Below are 20,568 nucleotides of genomic sequence, written 5' to 3'. Positions count from 1 at the left end.
CTCTCTCTGTCTCTCTCTCTCTCTCTCTCTCTCTCTCTCTCTCTGTCTCTCTCTCTCTCTCTCTCTCTCTCTCTCTCTCTGTCTCTCTCTCTCTGTCTCTCTCTCTCTGTCTCTGTCTGTCTTCAGGTGTAACCTCTGTGATCTCGGTTGAATCTGTGTGTTTTTGTCTCTCTCTCCTTTGCGCAGCCTCAACGTCCGGGAACACAACGTCTCGGCTCCTTCAGACTTCTGAGGCCGCTGAGCCAGAAGCGATAAGTTCAAGTTTCCAGAATAAAACATAAAACTAATGAAAAGGCTTTTGTGAGGGTAATTGGCTTTAATTAAAGGGAACGGTAATGTTTCCCTTTAAAGCCGTTGGATGCGTCTACGGCTCATAAAAACACGTTCATTACTGTTCTTACATAAAATCAATCTCAGATGATGAGAATTCTCTTCTTCAGTGAATTTCCTTCAGAACCAGTTATTTCAGGGTTTCTGTCACTTTTATGCAAATGAGCTGCTGCTGGCCACGCCCCCAACTCAGTGTTTACACTTTAGACAGAGGAAAATGGCTGCAAACAAATGAACACTGTAAAACATTCACCCAGCCGACTGTTATCGTCTTCTCATAATGAAGGGCGGAGCTCCGCTTGGGTTGCTAGGTAACGGGACAGTGACGTCATAACAGGGAGGTTTTTGAAATAATTTCCCAGTTGTTGCCAGAAAATTCCTACAGGTTTTTTTTTAAAGTGTTTGGTTTTAGAATCAGTTCATTCAAACAGATTTACAAAAACATGCAGAAAGTCAGTTTTGTTCAATAAATCCCAGTTACAGAAAGACTTTATTTATGATTACATTTTTAAAAACCAGGGTTGGAACTTTAACTTCATAGATTTTAGTGCATTAAAAATGTTTTAATGTAGCTGCGTTGTTAGCACAGCTACATCCGCTAACAACAACAACGAAGCCGCTTCTCTTTTCCCAATCAGATCTTTTCGATCTGATTGGACGCCGGAAAAGACTGTTGTGTTCAAGTTGCTGATAGGAGTTAGCTTAAAATAGCATCTCAATGCTAACCTTGTAGCAGCTAATGCTAACGTTAGCAACCATAGTCCACATTTCTTGGTTGAAGAACAGATTAAAAATAATAAAAATCTTTTCTGTTTATTATGTTTGTTTGTTCAATAATTTAGCAGCTAAAATTGTTTTGAATTGAAAATGTTGCTGATTTTATTGATATAGTTTTCATTAATTAGGTTTAATTAATTACAGACCCTGCAACTATTAAACATTTTAACAGAATCCCACCACTAATGAAAAGGTACATAATTAAATGAATGTAAAAACATACATGATATTAAGTTTTTAAGAAAGAAAAATAAATTATCAGTTTAGAATAAATTATTGATTTTTTTTTCTCTTGAAATGATCTAATAATATCTTTTTCTGAAATAATTGTTCAGTAAATCCGACCCTGATGCTCCATTTCCTGCCTGAAGCCCCCAGGAGCAGATCAGAGTCTAATCAACATGATGCTGAAAAGAATCTGAGCTTCCTGCTCGTCGTGGTGAGTCACCGCGGCGCCGCGCCGCGCCGCGCAGCGCCGCGCAGCGCAGCCACGGATGAAAGTGGAATTAGTGCCGGTTAATTCGTCCTGACAGTTGGAAATGTTAAATCCTGCAGGGGGCTCGGCTTAGCGCGCCGCATCCTGCCTAAGTAGGTTAAACACAAACCGGAGTGATCAATCTGCAGACGCTCGACTGAAACTACGGAACCGCCTGGAAACTCTGGAAACCAGCAGAGGAGGCCGAGGCGGTCCAGAAGCCCCAAGGCAGCAGAACCAGCGGAACCAGCAGGACCAGCAGGAACACCAACTGGAACCAGTAACCAGGTCCAGTTGAGTTCTGGCTCTGGAGGTTCTGACTGTGGGAACCAGAACTGATCCAGCTCTGAGATGAAGAGGAACTTTTATTTTTTCCTCCAATAATTTGATGAAAATAAATTTCAAAGTTCAGGTTTTTATGTTTCTACTTTTTTATTCTCCCTCTTTTAAAGCGGCAGGGTGTGACTCTCATAAAGAACATGTTTGTTTAAAAAATCCTGGGCTCTCAACCAAAAACAACCAATCAGAGCCAGGAGGCGGGGCTTAGCGCTGTCAATCAATCTAACGGCTAATAGAGAAACAACTCACCGTTACAGGAAAACCGTTTATGTCTGATGAGGAGAAGCAGCGCGCACTCAGGCATGATTGACAGCGCTGAGCTAACAAATATGTAAAATAATATTTGTATAAATTACTTTCTGCAGCTTGAAGCAGCAAACAATTCATCAATTAATTGCATAATAAACTAAAAAGAGCTGGATCATATTCAGATGGTTAATATTTTGAAGAGCAACTTAAACCATTTATTTATGGTTTTGTTTTTTATTCCTGTTTTATTTTGAATAATTAAAGTAGAAATATATTCCATAAACAAAACATCTCAATCATATTTATGAACCCCGAGTTTCTGCTCTTGTTGCGTTTTTCCAGGAAATGTTTGGATTTCGGGATGATTGGCTCATTTATCGTCTTCATCTGTTTTTTCTGTGTTTACTGCAGAGCAGGTCAGGTTTCCAGCACCGGTTACCATGGCGATGCGTGGCAGGAAGCGATAACCCTCCGATGACCTGGTGGCCTAAACAAACACAGACGTGCAAAAAGCTTGTGAACAACAAACCAAACTGAGTTCAGGGGAAAACTGCAGTAACCATTAAAAACACAAAACATAATAATTATTAATAAAACCAAACATCTTGTTTTTACAGTGAATCATGAGGGAAACGCTGAGAGCTTCTTCACCTGCGGAAAATCTGATGTAAATTAAAGACATGCTGTAGATATTTTCCCAACAATAAATAAAGAATAAAAACTGATTGTAGGTATACGGAAAATAAATGTAATAACTAAATAATGCAGTTTTATTGTTTTAATTCATGAAAATTAAGAAAACGAGTCAAATGAAGCCTTTCTGCCCGCTGACCCCCATGTCCACATGGTGAATCCTCTGGATGTGGGCCAGCAGCTGCAGACTCACCACGAGGCATTTTGGTTGTTATTATTATTATTTTTAGCCGGACGCCATTAGCCATGGCTGCGTGAACGTGCGTGTCGCCGCACCGCCGCCTGAACTCTGATCAGATGTGATCAGTTTCCGCTCAGCTTGTTCTGCAGCAGCGTAAACACAAAGAGGCAGCGGCATAAATTCATCTGATTTCATGCAGCAGCAGCTGCAGGGAGTTTTTCCCTCTCAGCCCGTCTGTCTGGCAGCGGCAGGCAGGAGGCTCGTTACAGGGGTCAGGATGGTCAGGATGGTCAGGATGGTCAGGATGGTCAGGATGATCAGGATGATTGGAGGGAAAAACCACAGGGCGGGAAAAATCTCAGAAATGTTCTAGAAAAAAATTTGGAAATTTCTGAACTCCAAAAGTTGTAGATTTGACTTTAATCTCAGAAAAAGGCTGGAAGAAGGAAAATGTGACTTTGAAAATGTTCAACATTACGAAAAATACTAATATGAAATTTACAAAATATGAAATTTTGTAAATATTAGCACTGGGGCTGGAAGATGTTCTAAATATTCATTCTTTCATAAAAGTAAACAATTTCATTTCTTCCTTTGTTTACTTGCTTGGCATCGAGTGTGGAGAATAAACAAATACTGAACGTTAACATTTATAGTCTTTACTGTTTCTCCAGAAAAGCCTTTAACAACAATTTCAAGCCCTCAGTAGGAAATCCACATTTTCTGTTTGACCAAAAGAAGTTTTGTGAAAATGGAGTTTCCAGTTGTTCCTGAATGCACCACGAATTCCTGAACCTACAGATGGAAGAGGAAGCAGAAGGTCACCTGACCTTTCAAACATTAAACATTAATGATACATTTATTTCACATTTACATTAATTCATGACTGAACCAACGGAGTCTGAACATCCTGATGCTGCTTGGAGCCTCAGCAGGTCTGAACAGCAGAGAACCAGGAACCGGTTTAACTTTAAATCCAACCTGTTATGGGACATTCACGTTCTGGATGTTTTTATACATCCGGGTTTCTAATGCTTCTACAAACATCCTAAAAAAACAAAACACCCAGCTGGTTTTTGGTAATGAGTTCAAAGTTTTTTGGTTTCTAAATGATCTACTTAAACCCCCCCAAAATGTAACGTCACAAATCAGCAGGCACTGCCCGTTACCTAGCAACCCCAGCAGAGTTCCGCCCGTTACCTAGCAACCCAACCACAGCACCGCTTGTAGAATAAGATTTGTTTGTAAACTATCTAAAAACTGTAAAAGTCTCTGAAGGACTCTTATTGTGAAATATTAGCAGCAGCATCTCAGCTTCCTGTCAGCCTCCATCAGCAGCTGAAACCTGCAGATCACAGAGCCACCTTCATCTTCCTCATCCTCAGCCTGACTGTTTGCAGATTAATGAAGTAAAGCTGACAAACCTGAGAAAACGATGCGTGTTTGTTTACCCGTTAATCCCGCCTTGATTTGCTCCACTGTCTGAACCTTCAGATTATCGTTAGCTTCCAGATTTAGCGGTGAGTCACAGGAAGCTTCCTGCTCAGCGCTCCGACTCACATCTGCTCGTTTCTACATGTTTGGATTTTTAAGAGTAAAAACTTTGATCTTTAACGGGATCATTTTAAAAACGATGCTTTACTCCACACCATATGATATAGCATTAGCATAAAGGCGGACACGTTTGTATTTTTATTTCTAGAATATTTTCTGGTGATTTCCAGTTGAATTGATCAGGATTAAAGTCACACTATGTGCAGAAAACGTTTAAAATTATGATTTTTAAATCACGACATTTTAACAGTAACATATTTATAATTATGTTTTTTTGTTTGTTTTATTAGAAAACCAAAAAATATTAGAAATAGTGTTATTATGGTAGCACAGCCAGCTGCCACAGGAAGTTAGTAAAGCAGCAGGTAAAAGCAAACAGAAGCAGTTTAATAACTTCATGTTGGTTTATGAGTCTGATGAAATGATCTAATAATTGTGTTTTTATTGATTAACAGAAATAAAATCTAGAATCATGAATCTGACTGGAATAAATGAGCGTTTGGTTTATAACCCGGTTCGGCCCAAACCGGCTGGCTGCAGGTTTTCTGGAGTGAAGGAAGCGGCCGGGTCGCTCTGAGGCGTTCCCATGACGACAGAACCAGACGCAGACGTGAGTCAGAACCAGAACCGCCCCGGCCGGGCCGCTCCGACACCACCGAGGTGACAGCCTGTTGTTACTGTGTGTCATGGCGACGCCCTTTAACCCCACAGGAGGCTGATGTCAGACGGCCTCCGCCCGCCATGCGTCACCGTGACGACCGGCGACTCACAGTGACGCACAGAGACCGGTTCTGTCTGCTGGGTCGGTTTGGACCAGAACCAGAACCAGGATTTTCTGTCCAGTTAAAGTTTATTGATTTATGAATAATAACTGATAAATGGATCTGATTGATCATAACTGAGATTTAACTGCAGATGAAAACATGAAACTGAGTCAAATATTTAATATTTCAGGACAGGAAGTAAAAATATGATTATGTGACTTGAAAAAGTCCAGACATTAAAAATATAGAATTAATAATTATTGTATCAATATCAATATAAGAAAAAATAACATTAGCTTTGGAATAAAAATGACTTAAATCATATTAAGTAGTTATTATAAACAGAGAAGAATATTAGAATTAACTACCAGGACAATAAAAATATTAAGAAAATAACGAAAACAATAATAATATGACAAAAATAATTTCAGATTAAAAACATCTCTAAATAATCTGCCAACATATGAATATTAATCTGCAGGATTTATTTTTACTTGCAAATGACTTTTAATGTTAGTAGAAAAATAAAATTTGGTCAGATTTTTTTTTTAAATACACAATTTGCCTTTTTTCTTCCAGATTTTGTGAATCCTTGCAGTTCTTCCTTCCATCAGATTTTAACCTCCATTGAAGGAGAAATCTGCAGAATAAAATCCAGTTTGTGTTTCATGCTTGACTCATTTCTGACTCACAGTTCTCTGCTGCCACCTGCTGGTCAGGCGAGCAGCTGGACCCATGAGGATGATGATGATGATGAAGTCCTGAGGGTGCACTTACTTTTCCAGAAACATCAGTCAGAGGTAAAAACGTTCAAAGTATTCACACCCACCTGCAACATTTCAACCAAAATATTTTTCATATTTTACTTTGTGAAGTAGTGAATGGAAATCTGAAAAGTGTGGTGTGCATGTTTACTCAGCCCTCCCACCCACTCCTCCCCCTTTAAGTTACCCCAAAATAAAAAAGATGTGGCGGTTTGGTGAGACAGCTGAAGATGTGAGAAAGACTCTGGAGTTCTGCCTGAACAAAAACATAAAGTCATCGTCAAATCCCTCATTTATTTACATTATTTTACATAAAGCAGCTGCTGGTTGTGCAGGAGGCCCCACTGCTGCTGATCGTCCACGTTCCTGAAGTCCAGACCAGCAAACCGTCTGGCTGGTCAGAGGGAACCCTGGTTCTGGTTCTGTCACTGGACCCCCTTCAGGGTGTGGTAGAGGTGTTTAGGTACGACCACGTAGCGGTCGGCGGGCGGCCCACGCCCGGCCCGCGCCCCCCGCCCCGCCCGCAGCCTCTTGAGCTGCCGCTGCTGCCGGCGCACTTTCTGCTGCGCCGTCTTCAGTTTGCGCCGCAGCAGCTCCAGCTGCTCCTCCAGCTGCTCCATGCGCCGCTTCTGCTGCGCCGAGTCCTCCGCCGTGTAGTTATGGTCGCCGCTCACCGCCGCCGGGCCGCCGCCGGCCTCCTCCGCCGACGCAGGGTCAGAGGTCACCGGCAGGGGGAGCGGGAAGTCGATCTCTGAGGAGAACGGGTTCTCTAGAGATTCTGACTGGAGGAGAAAAACAGACAAAGAGACGGAGAGATGATGAGATGGATGGATAATCAGACAGACCACCGACCCATGTGACCTCTGACCTTCATGCTGAGGCCGAAGCCGAACAGTGAGGGCACGGCATTGTCCTTCAGGACCCGGTTGTTGCATTCCCTCTTGAAGCAGTCCTGGGTGAAGTGCTGGGAGCAGATGTTGCTGTACTTGGTGGGCTTGAAGTTGCTCCTCCTCATCGCCGCCACCCACTTCCTGCAGACGTCCGGCCGCGCCAGAGGAAACCTGAGCAGGCCAAACAGGAAGGGCGGCCATGTTGGTCACTGACTGTCACCGTTTTAAACGTCAGAAATGTTTATTGGAAAGTTGTTTATAATTCTAAAAGCAGGATAGAATATCGTGTGTTTTTCACACTTTCTTAAACATTCATATTTAGATTTATTAACACTTTGGATTAACTGAGAGCTCTGGACATGTTCATTAATAAAAACAATCCTCAAAAATAAGACTTGTAAGTCTAATAATTGTCTATGTAGTATAAAATAACCCTATTTTCATCTTTTACGAATAAAATAAAAACTTTGTGCGTCATAAACTGCATTTTAAATCTGCTTTGACGTTTTCAAGTGCAGTTGTTTTCAAACTGCAGCAACACTGAGGTGTTTTTTTATCTCTAAAAACTAAATGTCTCAATGTTATAACTCTCTCACATGGAGTAAATACTTTATACAAACACCAACTGGTGTTTCAAGTTCTCTGTAATGAATGCTAAACAACATGTTTCCGGTTTGATTGGTGTAAGAAGCACAGATTTGATTAAAAGTGGCCTAGTACCTTTAAATACGGTAAAACAAATCAATTGTAAATAAATAAATAAATAAATAAAAATCAGTAGGCCATCTATACTGAGTTTTACGGCTCAGCGTAAACATAAACAAAAAAAACACCCTACTTGAGGATGCGTTCACAGTAAAATACACACTCCTGACTTACCGATAGTTATAAAATTCAACCAACCATTATCAACATCTTTAACGTTTTAGGAGCTCAAACTCAAAATTAATTAAACAAAATGACCACCGCTCGAAGCGCCCTATAGTTACCTGATTATTATTTACACGTTTTATTTTAATTACGGGATGCAGTTGAACGCACCATGAAGTTGCCGCCTGCGCTACATTCCTGTCGTAATAAGCCGTATAGAAGCGCGATCCGATTTAAGGCGGTGGCCGCAGGTTTCTATCGGCTACAGCGACAGCAGCTAACAACTCCCGGCGCTCAGATCTGGTTCCGGTCCGCTTACTTGTGGAATGAGATGTCTTTGTCTTTGTGGTACCGGTTCTTACAGCCGTACGCTGAGCACGTCTGGACCATGTTTCAGCCCAAACAGCAGCTACTTCTCCCGGGTTAAACTCTGCTGCTCTCCCCCTTCACCATCCAAACAAGGCTTCACCGCCAGTAACAAAGATGGCGGCCAAGATCCAGTCACCTGACCTCCGTTCTTACATGTGATTGGCGGACGCTTCTCCACACAAAACAGGGACTTTTTGAAGATTTTTATGAATTTAATAAATATTTCCTCCGCACTAAGATCAGATGTTACTAATTTTAATATCTGTCCTTTCTGTGAGATAATGTCTAACAAATCTAATCCAACAAAACAGTCAACTAAACAATAAAGCATTTCTAAAATCCTGTCAGTTGTTTTTATTCAATTCAGAAGAATTTCATTTATCCCAAAGAGAAATTAAGTGTAATGACTCACATCATCCAAGTATCTTCATAGAGTCAATGTGGATGTTGCTGCTGTGGGCAGGGAGCAGCTCCAGTAGCAGTCAGTGTTGCAACAATCTGAAAAAGCCTCTGACTGTAACATGCAGTGATTTTTTCCAATAAAAACAGAGCAGTGTGGTTTGGTGTGAAGCATTTTTATTAAGCAACAGAAACACTGAAAACCAGAGTAAACTCGCTTACATCCTGCGTAGAAACTGTTTCAGTGAGTTTGTCCCTAAGAGCTTCCGTAGACGGACCCCAGCTGTGATGAATCTCCAAACTGAAACATCAGAAACTGAGAAGAAAAATCGAGGAGTATGGGACATGATTTGTCCAGTTTTTAAACGAGCTCACAAACGCAGCGCTGTTGGTACTTTTGTACCAACAGAAAGGTACAAGAGTGTATTTAAGAGGTATTTACATTAGTTATTAATGCTGATATGAAATTAGAAGCTTTAGAAGCAGCAGAACCAAACAGGATCCGACCCGCTTGCTTTAAGTCCTTTTAGGTTTCTGCCTTAAATGACTCAGTTTTGATCTTTTTAAAAGGTTCAACATGTTAAAGCATGAAGGAGGAAGAACATCCGGGTTCCTTCCTTCTTTACTTCCTGCAGCTGATCGGATCTGATCCGACGTCCTGCAGGTCGGTTTCACCCGACAGATTCGCTAAAATGTTTAAAACTTTTATGTTCCACCTTTAAAACGCGACAGAAGATGTTCACATTTCATTTTTAAGTGTTTTTCTCAAATGGTTCCAGCCGTCAGAAACACATAATGGAGTTTAAAACTGCAATGCACCGCCCAGCCTGCAGGGGGCTCCACCGCCCGGCCTGCAGGGGGCAGCACCTGCAGGGGGCAGCACCGCCCGGCCTGCAGGGGGCTCCACCGCCCGGCCTGCAGGGGGCAGCACCTGCAGGGGGCAGCACTGCCGGGTCTGCAGGGGGCAGCACTGCGACCCATGAGCGAACTGAAGCAATGTTTCCACAATCATGTTTGAAGAAAGCCTAACGATGGGAAGTGATACCTTCACAGTGTCGGTGATGATGAGGAGGCTTCCGGGTTAAAGGTCACAGGAAGACCTGCGCTGGAACCATCAAAATAAATGCTGATTAATCATAAAAACTCAGGTTAGCTGGTTATGAACAGCTGGAACAAACGGAAACATCTGGTCATGTAGCTGACTGAGCAGCCAGCTGAGGCGCAAACCTTCTGTGATGTCATCGAGGTCTGAATTCATATTTTAGCTCCTCCCACAATCCATCCTGATTGGACAGGAGCTCCAATCAGGAAGTCATTAGATTAACCCAGAAATTAATCTGTGGGAACAATCTCTGGGGTCATGACCTCTTGACCTCAGAGGGGTGGAAAACTTTTCTGGACGACATCTGCAAATAAAAAGTGAATCCAGATGTGTCAAAATACTGGTACCGAGGTTCTGCAGAACTGGACCGGGCTAAAATACGGTTTGAACAAAACCGGGACAGAAACTTTCAGAGCCGCAGTTTGAATAACGGAACAGGAAGTCGGGTTTATGTACACATGACCCGGTCAGACAGAACCAGGTCCGGTTCCGGGTCTGGTTCTGGTCCCAGGTCTCGTTCTGGTTCCATGTCCGGTTCTGGTTCCAGGTCTGGAACCAGGTCCGGTTCTGGTTCTGGTTCCAGGTCCAGTTCTGCAATTCTGGACCAAACGAGTCCAAAAAGCCCGGAAAGCGTTTCCTAAACGGGTCAGAACTCTGAAACAGTTCTGGAGTCCCGGTCCAGCCCTGGGAGGCCGGGACTCTGTCCCGCAAAGCATCATGGGAAGTGTAGTCACGGCGATGAAGCTCCGCCACTGAGCTGCTCCGCCCTTCGACCCAGATCGGTCTGGTTCCGATCAGATCTTCATCAGAACCAACTCGTTCAACATCCTCTTCCTGTCTGGGTCCGTTTCCATAACAACCGTCGTGAAGGTCCAGCTCATCGACTCCAGGAGGAAAAACAGAGAAGAAGAAAGCGACAGTTTGAGTCTTTGGTTCCGACGTTCGGACCCGGGATCGGCTACTCCTTCTCGTCCTCTTTGTCCTCCTCCTCCTCCTCTTCCTCGTCCTTCGTCCCCTCGTCTCCGCCCTTCTGCTCCGTGTCGTCTCCATGTCTGTCCCCGCCGTTCTTTTCCCCGCCGTTCTTGTCTCCACCATTTTTGTCCTCGCCGTCTTTGGACTCGTCGTCGTCGTCAGAACCCTGAAAACACCGAAGGTTTCTGGTAAATTATAAGTACTATGTAGCATCCCTGATGTCCTTTGTTTGTCAGTTAAAAACAATTTAACTAATTTCTCTACTCCAAGACTCCATCAGATTCAAACTGAGTTTGTGGACATTAGAGGTAATTAATGCTGCAACAGGTTTTTGAACCAGTATTCAATAAATAAGAACAAAAAGCACAACTCACTAAATTTTAACAAATCCATGAGAGTCAAAATTCCTCCCAAACATAAAGAACTACATTTTAAAATGATAAATAACATATATCCTTCAAATGAGTTCTTAAGAGAGATTTAATGTTAATGTAGAGAACTGTGGTTTTTGTACAACTCAATTAGAAACAACTAAACATTTGTTTTATGAATGTAAAGAAGTATTAAACTTATGGGATCAACTTCGGAACTTTCTGTCTTCTAAAACAATACATTTGGATTTTGTTTCCTTACAAAACATTTAATCCGGTTTATCCATTAAAGAAAAAAATCTGGAATTTTTAGTCAATGTCCTGATTATTGTAACAAAATATTTTATCCATAAATGTCGTTATGCAAAATGCTCCCCGTCAATCAATGCTCTCAAAAATGAACTTTTTTAAAAGTTGTCTAAAAAAGATGCAGAATTTAAATGCAGTAAAATTGTATGAATTAAAGATTTTTAGTTTGTAGCCCCCTAACATGTCTCTTATTTTTTAATCCTTCTTTTATTTTATCATGTAATTACCCGTCTTTTCATTATTTCTGGTAATTTAGTTATTTTTCAATATTTTTTAGTCTTTTCTTGAGCCTTTCCAACCAGTGTGAGTTGTAAACATTAGGAGTTGTGATTTTTGATATGTTTGTTTCTGACGTGTTGTTGTGAGTTTTGTCAACTGTATTAGTAAACGATGAAGAGATGAGCTGATGCTGTAACACCTACTGCCCCCTGCTGGTAAGGAGGCGTAAAGCTCCATCAGCAGAACCTCAGTAGCTGTTTAAGTTACAAATGAGAGCAAAACTTTAATATTACGCTAATTTCTAAAAAAAAATAAAATAAAATACAATATTGCAAATGCTGCAAATGTTTCTTACATCCATGAAATGAGAAACATTTAAACATGAATAAATCATTAAAAATACATTTCTATTGAGAAACTGTTTTTTCTAAATCGGCATTTCCATTAAGTACATTTATTTTTGTAATTATAAATTTGAGAAGTTTTATGGAAACGGAGCGAATGAAGATTAAAAGTTTAATCAGAACATTTATTTAGTGGGATGGAACCAGAACCAGAACCAGGGTTCTAGAAACATCTGGATGGATGAATGGATGGATGAATGGATGGATGGATGAATGGATGGATGAATGGATGGATGTTGCACTTTTTTGAAATTGTTTTATTTTAAGTTTTCTGACTGCTTAGGAACTTTATTTTGGTAAACCAGAACTTCCTGGGGAATTAATATGACGTCACATACGGACGGATGGATCCTTGCTTCCAGTTAATCCCTCCATCCAACATGGCCGCCTCACAGCGAGGACTAAGGAAACGAAGGAGCCTGATTGGATCTCAACCAGTTTCCATGGCAACCATCTATAAGTCCTACCATCACAAACATCAACAGTTTGTTGAGCAGGTGGACTTTAGCTGGACCTGGGCGGTGGCAGCATGGTGCTGTGGGGTACCTGCTTGACCCGGCTCCGCCTCCTGTTGGGCACGCGGGCCTTCATCCTCCGGGACAGCGCCAGCAGCTTGTTGTGCCGCTGCCTCCGCTTCTCCTTCTCCGCCTCCTCCTTCCGCTTCTCCTCCGTCTGCTCCGAGTCCGACTCCTCCTGCCTCTGCAGCCGGCTCCTCTTCCGCGGCTGGCTGCTCCTCTTCGGCTGGCTCCGGCCCTCCTCTTCCTCCTCTCCGCCGGGGCTGGAGGAAGAGGAGCTGTCATCGCCCCCCAGGAAGGAGCGCTTCCTGCGGCTCACCGAGCGGCTGTCGTCGCTGGAGCTCCCGCCAGACTCGCTCCAGTCCCGGTCCGCCTGCTCGCTGTCCTCCTCCGGGGAACTCTGGAAGTCCGACTGGGACCCGGAGGAGGAGGAGGAGAACGAGCCTTCATCGCTGTCGTCCAGGATGGAGGCGGGAAGGCCGATCTGGCGCTTCTTGGAGGCGGCCACCTTGGTCTTCCTCATGGAGGCGAACATTTTCCGCTTGTAGAGGCTCTCCATGTTCGCTGCTGTTGCTGGAGCTCAGCCACGAAAATACGAAAACTAATAAAAAATAACAAAAATAACAAAAACAGCCCCGGAGGTCAAACTCAAGCTACAGTCTGCGCATCAAAACATCTGGAAAAATAAACAACATGGCGCCCAGATTAACCTCCAGGAACGATTATTCCCACTTTTCTTCTCCTAATCCTTCTCCTGTAATCCTGACACCGGTAATTTTCTCCTCAATCCTCCGTTTTTCCTCAGATTTTCCCCCTGCGGAGCTGCTTTTACNTTTGAAGAAAGCCTAACGATGGGAAGTGATACCTTCACAGTGTCGGTGATGATGAGGAGGCTTCCGGGTTAAAGGTCACAGGAAGACCTGCGCTGGAACCATCAAAATAAATGCTGATTAATCATAAAAACTCAGGTTAGCTGGTTATGAACAGCTGGAACAAACGGAAACATCTGGTCATGTAGCTGACTGAGCAGCCAGCTGAGGCGCAAACCTTCTGTGATGTCATCGAGGTCTGAATTCATATTTTAGCTCCTCCCACAATCCATCCTGATTGGACAGGAGCTCCAATCAGGAAGTCATTAGATTAACCCAGAAATTAATCTGTGGGAACAATCTCTGGGGTCATGACCTCTTGACCTCAGAGGGGTGGAAAACTTTTCTGGACGACATCTGCAAATAAAAAGTGAATCCAGATGTGTCAAAATACTGGTACCGAGGTTCTGCAGAACTGGACCGGGCTAAAATACGGTTTGAACAAAACCGGGACAGAAACTTTCAGAGCCGCAGTTTGAATAACGGAACAGGAAGTCGGGTTTATGTACACATGACCCGGTCAGACAGAACCAGGTCCGGTTCCGGGTCTGGTTCTGGTCCCAGGTCCGGTTCTGGTTCTGGTCCCAGGTCCGGTTCTGGTCCCAGGTCTCGTTCTGGTTCCATGTCCGGTTCTGGTTCCAGGTCCAGTTCTGCAATTCTGGACCAAACGAGTCCAAAAAGCCCGGAAAGCGTTTCCTAAACGGGTCAGAACTCTGAAACAGTTCTGGAGTCCCGGTCCAGCCCTGGGAGGCCGGGACTCTGTCCCGCAAAGCATCATGGGAAGTGTAGTCACGGCGATGAAGCTCCGCCACTGAGCTGCTCCGCCCTTCGACCCAGATCGGTCTGGTTCCGATCAGATCTTCATCAGAACCAACTCGTTCAACATCCTCTTCCTGTCTGGGTCCGTTTCCATAACAACCGTCGTGAAGGTCCAGCTCATCGACTCCAGGAGGAAAAACAGAGAAGAAGAAAGCGACAGTTTGAGTCTTTGGTTCCGACGTTCGGACCCGGGATCGGCTACTCCTTCTCGTCCTCTTTGTCCTCCTCCTCCTCCTCTTCCTCGTCCTTCGTCCCCTCGTCTCCGCCCTTCTGCTCCGTGTCGTCTCCATGTCTGTCCCCGCCGTTCTTTTCCCCGCCGTTCTTGTCTCCACCATTTTTGTCCTCGCCGTCTTTGGACTCGTCGTCGTCGTCAGAACCCTGAAAACACCGAAGGTTTCTGGTAAATTATAAGTACTATGTAGCATCCCTGATGTCCTTTGTTTGTCAGTTAAAAACAATTTAACTAATTTCTCTACTCCAAGACTCCATCAGATTCAAACTGAGTTTGTGGACATTAGAGGTAATTAATGCTGCAACAGGTTTTTGAACCAGTATTCAATAAATAAGAACAAAAAGCACAACTCACTAAATTTTAACAAATCCATGAGAGTCAAAATTCCTCCCAAACATAAAGAACTACATTTTAAAATGATAAATAACATATATCCTTCAAATGAGTTCTTAAGAGAGATTTAATGTTAATGTAGAGAACTGTGGTTTTTGTACAACTCAATTAGAAACAACTAAACATTTGTTTTATGAATGTAAAGAAGTATTAAACTTATGGGATCAACTTCGGAACTTTCTGTCTTCTAAAACAATACATTTGGATTTTGTTTCCTTACAAAACATTTAATCCGGTTTATCCATTAAAGAAAAAAATCTGGAATTTTTAGTCAATGTCCTGATTATTGTAACAAAATATTTTATCCATAAATGTCGTTATGCAAAATGCTCCCCGTCAATCAATGCTCTCAAAAATGAACTTTTTTAAAAGTTGTCTAAAAAAGATGCAGAATTTAAATGCAGTAAAATTGTATGAATTAAAGATTTTTAGTTTGTAGCCCCCTAACATGTCTCTTATTTTTTAATCCTTCTTTTATTTTATCATGTAATTACCCGTCTTTTCATTATTTCTGGTAATTTAGTTATTTTTCAATATTTTTTAGTCTTTTCTTGAGCCTTTCCAACCAGTGTGAGTTGTAAACATTAGGAGTTGTGATTTTTGATATGTTTGTTTCTGACGTGTTGTTGTGAGTTTTGTCAACTGTATTAGTAAACGATGAAGAGATGAGCTGATGCTGTAACACCTACTGCCCCCTGCTGGTAAGGAGGCGTAAAGCTCCATCAGCAGAACCTCAGTAGCTGTTTAAGTTACAAATGAGAGCAAAACTTTAATATTACGCTAATTTCTAAAAAAAAATAAAATAAAATACAATATTGCAAATGCTGCAAATGTTTCTTACATCCATGAAATGAGAAACATTTAAACATGAATAAATCATTAAAAATACATTTCTATTGAGAAACTGTTTTTTCTAAATCGGCGTTTCCATTAAGTACATTTATTTTTGTAATTATAAATTTGAGAAGTTTTATGGAAACGGAGCGAATGAAGATTAAAAGTTTAATCAGAACATTTATTTAGTGGGATGGAACCAGAACCAGAACCAGGGTTCTAGAAACATCTGGATGGATGAATGGATGGATGAATGGATGGATGGATGAATGGATGGATGAATGGATGGATGTTGCACTTTTTTGAAATTGTTTTATTTTAAGTTTTCTGACTGCTTAGGAACTTTATTTTGGTAAACCAGAACTTCCTGGGGAATTAATATGACGTCACATACGGACGGATGGATCCTTGCTTCCAGTTAATCCCTCCATCCAACATGGCCGCCTCACAGCGAGGACTAAGGAAACGAAGGAGCCTGATTGGATCTCAACCAGTTTCCATGGCAACCATCTATAAGTCCTACCATCACAAACATCAACAGTTTGTTGAGCAGGTGGACTTTAGCTGGACCTGGGCGGTGGCAGCATGGTGCTGTGGGGTACCTGCTTGACCCGGCTCCGCCTCCTGTTGGGCACGCGGGCCTTCATCCTCCGGGACAGCGCCAGCAGCTTGTTGTGCCGCTGCCTCCGCTTCTCCTTCTCCGCCTCCTCCTTCCGCTTCTCCTCCGTCTGCTCCGAGTCCGACTCCTCCTGCCTCTGCAGCCGGCTCCTCTTCCGCGGCTGGCTGCTCCTCTTCGGCTGGCTCCGGCCCTCCTCTTCCTCCTCTCCGCCGGGGCTGGAGGAAGAGGAGCTGTCATCGCCCCCCAGGAAGGAGCGCTTCCTGCGGCTCACCGAGCGGCTGTCGTCGCTGGAGCTCCCGCCAGACTCGCTCCAGTCCCGGTCCGCCTGCTCGCTGTCCTCCTCCGGGGAACTCTGGAAGTCCGACTGGGACCCGGAGGAGGAGGAGGAGAACGAGCCTTCATCGCTGTCGTCCAGGATGGAGGCGGGAAGGCCGATCTGGCGCTTCTTGGAGGCGGCCACCTTGGTCTTCCTCATGGAGGCGAACATTTTCCGCTTGTAGAGGCTCTCCATGTTCGCTGCTGTTGCTGGAGCTCAGCCACGAAAATACGAAAACTAATAAAAAATAACAAAAATAACAAAAACAGCCCCGGAGGTCAAACTCAAGCTACAGTCTGCGCATCAAAACATCTGGAAAAATAAACAACATGGCGCCCAGATTAACCTCCAGGAACGATTATTCCCACTTTTCTTCTCCTAATCCTTCTCCTGTAATCCTGACACCGGTAATTTTCTCCTCAATCCTCCGTTTTTCCTCAGATTTTCCCCCTGCGGAGCTGCTTTTACCTGGATTATTGTTGTAGCTTCTGATCCTTCTTCTCCCGTTGGATTTATGCTGCGCGGAACAACAGCGCCCCCTCCGGCCAATCCGGGAACCTACCAGAACCGTCCCAGCAGCCAGACCCAAACAGCTCTGAAAGCGGTTCCGATCAGGCCCAAGTTCACATTGTTTATTATTACTGCTGTTCGCAACTTTTACCCAACTAATGATATTATTAAAATAACATCTAATGAGATTATTTAAACAGAAAAACATAAATAAATGCACTCAACCTGTAGGAGTTTTGCAGGTTTTTTGGACTACTTTGGAAATGAAAATGTGTTTTTTTAGATTTTTGGGGGTTATAAGAGTTTATGAAAATGTTATTTTAAATGCAACATAAACTTTTGCATTTTGTACAAAAATACATTTAAAAAGACATTTTTCTGACTTCTTTTGAATAATCTGGTATAATGAATCAATATTTCTTAGCAAGGGGGAAATTTATGATCAGATCCTCTTTAATAGCATTTCAAGACTGAACAATAAGGTTCAATCAGTATGGATAAAAAAATAAACAAGAAAACAGAAGAAAAGTCAACATTTGTACATTTCTTTGTGTTTGAAATGAAGTAATGTTCCAGAACTGGATCTTATAAGGGTTAAAACCAGATGAAATTTATAAATTAATAACAGCTGCATGTGCAACATAAACATGGAAACAATTGGTTCTGTCTGCAGGAAACCATTGATTTCTTATAGATATCTGCACTAAGTTTTTACAAACATAGATGTTGACTTTATGGATGTAAAAGTGGAAAATTCTCGACTTTTGAAACTATTTTATTGAAATTTCCCCTTTTCTTCAGTGGCCCCATAGTTTGGTGAAAACTTTTACTTCTTTCTTATTGGATGATTAAACTAATTGTAACACAATAAATGAACAATTTTTGGAGTTTTTTAAACATCAGTTAAAGTTTATTTTCACAGGATGAGTTGAAGCAAAACCTGTTGGATTGAAATGAATAAATACTGGAGCAGATTTTTCACTCCCTTCCTGAACTTCAGGAAAAAGCTGTGAACAGTTTTGGTGTTTATTAAATATTGATTTGGTTACTTAGCAGTTATTAATGGAAACATTCATCTTTATCTTTATTCTGTTTTTGTTTTTCTGCAGCTCCTGTTGCAGTAATAAATGATTTATTTATCATCTGCTGTGTTTCCGTACATCAGTTTAACTGGAGGATGATCTGTTTTTATTTTATTTAATCAAACGTCTTTATCTGTTCCACCTTGATGTTTACGGTGCTGCCAGTAAAACTACAGGGAAACGGAGAACAGGTTCCAGTATCTATGCAGTAAAAATAGTTCATCAGGCTTTTTGTTCCTGATTTATTGTAAACTGGGATTAAATTTATTGCCCTCATAAATGACTCTTTGACCTTGTATCTTAAACTTTACCTCGTTGTTTACTTCAGATCTGCACTGACCTCGTTTTGGTTTTTTGCTGACTAAAGGTTTTTGTCAGCATCCTCGTTTTGAGTCGAGTTCTTTCCTGAGCCGACTTTATTAACCATCTTCATCAGACCCTGTTTGGCTCTTGATGTTTAAACTTTGTCTGAATATTCATCAAACCATGAAGGCAGCTGCAGCTCCACATGCTGCACAAGGCCCCGTTTTCCCTGCTTGTGAGCCCCCGGCCCCCAAAATGTCTCTGCACGCCCCTGGATCCATGTGCATTAATCTGATTTGATGTGGCACCTGGACAGGTGAGCAAACATGATCCACAGCTCCAGGTTTGAGCCAGAGTTCTTGATGTCAGTTATAAAATAATAAAGATAGACCGCACGTTCAGCAGCAGTTAATGTTTCATTGAAGGTTTTGTTTTGTCAACATGATAAAGTTTCAATTTCTCTGAACACAACAACAAAGTCATAAAATCAGATGAGTCTCCTCCTCTGCTCTGGTCTTTATAAGCAGGAACCAGAGCAGAAGGAGCTCAGATCTCTGATCACCTGTTCAGGTAAAACTTTCTCTTTTCATTGACTATTTTCTTCCTTAGTTTCTAGACGTGATAAACGGCTTTACTGCTGTAGCCTGTTGATGTGTTAGCCTGCTTCGTGTTGTAACACAGGTCCATCCCTGCTTTAAGGGTTTCATCCTGATGGGGTAGTTCAGTCTGACAGATGAAAGGAACTGAAACCCAGAGGGAGTTTGAACAGTTCAGAGTTTCAGGCCTGCAGCAGAATCAGCTCATCCTGATGATAAGTTGTGTTTGTCTGCAGATCCTGAGTCATGGCCTCCAGCCTTCCTCTCATCGTCCTGCTGCTCTGCTGTGTGGGCCTGGCTCACTCCTACCTGAGGGTCTCCAACCTCAGGGCCCAAAACCTGCGGCCTACCAAGTACAGCAAACCGGACGGCTACGTGAAACTCTACTACGGATCCATCTTTATGGGTCAAACGTCTTTTGTGCGGGGCAATCGAGATCCTTCTTGGCCTCAGAGCTTCAATTACTACAGCGCCAAGCTGGGTGGCCGACTGACGGTCAAAGTTTACGACAAGAACGCCGTCTTCGATGATTATCTGGGAGGCTGCACAACTGTGATCTTCAAGAGGGGAATCTACAGCGGCTGGTGCAACCTGAGCACAGGGGGAACCTTATATTTAACCTACAGCTTCAGATGAGCAGAGGCTGCTGTCCTGCTTCGTTGTGTCTGGCAGAAATTAGTTTTATATCACTGCATATGTTTAGAAACATGAATGATTGTATAAACTTTTAGGTCAATTATGAAAACCGAGAGGATCAAAATATTCAAATGTCTGAGCTGAAAGTAAGAAATAAACTTATTAAACCAAAATGTACTGAGTCTGGCATCTTCTTGCTTGTTGGAGATGAAATAAAAATATTTCCTCCATCCTGAGGAACATTAATGAACCTGCTTCTCCTCTGGGTACGAAACTATTTGACTTAAGAGACGGAAATTAAACCTCAACATCAAAGCCCCTCACTCTGCATCGGGAGTCTATATCAGCACTTCTGCTAATCTGGGGACAGCTGAGCTAATTCGCTTTGATTAGCTTCAGCTAACTTTGAAAATGTTTAACAACTTAGCTTACTCTAAATTATTTTTCCCAGATAAATAGTTTGTTGTAAACTTTCAGATGAATAAAGTTTGACATCTGGTTTTGATTATGGACTTAAGAATTCTTCAGTTAGACGATTATATTCATGCTCTTATTTTGAAGAGCATAAAACCCCCTCAGTTTTTATGTGATGTGGTTAGGAGAAATTAGCTTTAGTTTATGCTAAATTCTGCGTTGATGCAGCACTTTAGCGTTAGCTTCCGCTAAATGTTGGTTTAGAGCAGGGGGCCCAAAGTGGGTCCTGGAGGTCCAAAGTGGGCCCTGGAGGTCCAAAGTGGGTCCTGGAGGTCCAAAGTGGGTCCTGGAGGTCCAAAGTGGGTCCTGGAGGCCCAATATGGGTCCTGGAGGCCCAAA

At 42.5% G+C, this 20,568-nt stretch overlaps 2 protein-coding genes across 3 annotated transcripts in view; one reads left to right on the top strand and one right to left on the bottom strand.

Annotated features, from left to right (window-relative positions):
* The first annotated feature begins 1,137 nt into the window (after positions 1-1,137).
* Positions 1,138-20,568, top strand: part of LOC106956723 (lysozyme C-like) — a 27,182-nt gene continuing 7,751 nt past the window's right edge. The window contains exons 1-3 of the mRNA XM_015047729.1: positions 1,138-1,141; positions 6,447-6,455; positions 7,530-7,536. The gene's annotated coding sequence lies outside the window, so the exon portion shown is untranslated. The remainder of the gene's footprint in view (positions 1,142-6,446; positions 6,456-7,529; positions 7,537-20,568) is intronic.
* On the bottom strand, positions 6,401-8,487 carry thap1 (THAP domain containing, apoptosis associated protein 1). 2 transcript variants are annotated; one of them, XM_015047724.1, is made up of 3 exons: positions 8,206-8,487; positions 6,995-7,187; positions 6,401-6,908 (listed from the first exon to the last, which is right to left on the bottom strand). In XM_015047724.1, the coding sequence occupies exons 1-3, from the start codon at positions 8,274-8,276 to the stop codon at positions 6,552-6,554; spliced, it is 621 nt and encodes a 206-aa protein (XP_014903210.1). In that variant the 5' UTR covers positions 8,277-8,487; the 3' UTR covers positions 6,401-6,551. The 2 variants fall into 2 exon arrangements, with proteins under 2 accessions (XP_014903210.1, XP_014903211.1); XM_015047725.1 differs by lacking the exon at positions 8,206-8,487 and adding an exon at positions 8,058-8,196.

Source organism: Poecilia latipinna, unplaced genomic scaffold, assembly GCF_001443285.1.
Source record: "Poecilia latipinna isolate Pla-1442-1.1 unplaced genomic scaffold, P_latipinna-1.0 Scaffold841, whole genome shotgun sequence".
In the NCBI taxonomy this organism is placed as follows: domain Eukaryota; kingdom Metazoa; phylum Chordata; class Actinopteri; order Cyprinodontiformes; family Poeciliidae; genus Poecilia; species Poecilia latipinna.
Note: the sequence above shows the minus strand (reverse complement) of the source record. Positions and strands in the feature narration are given on the sequence as shown.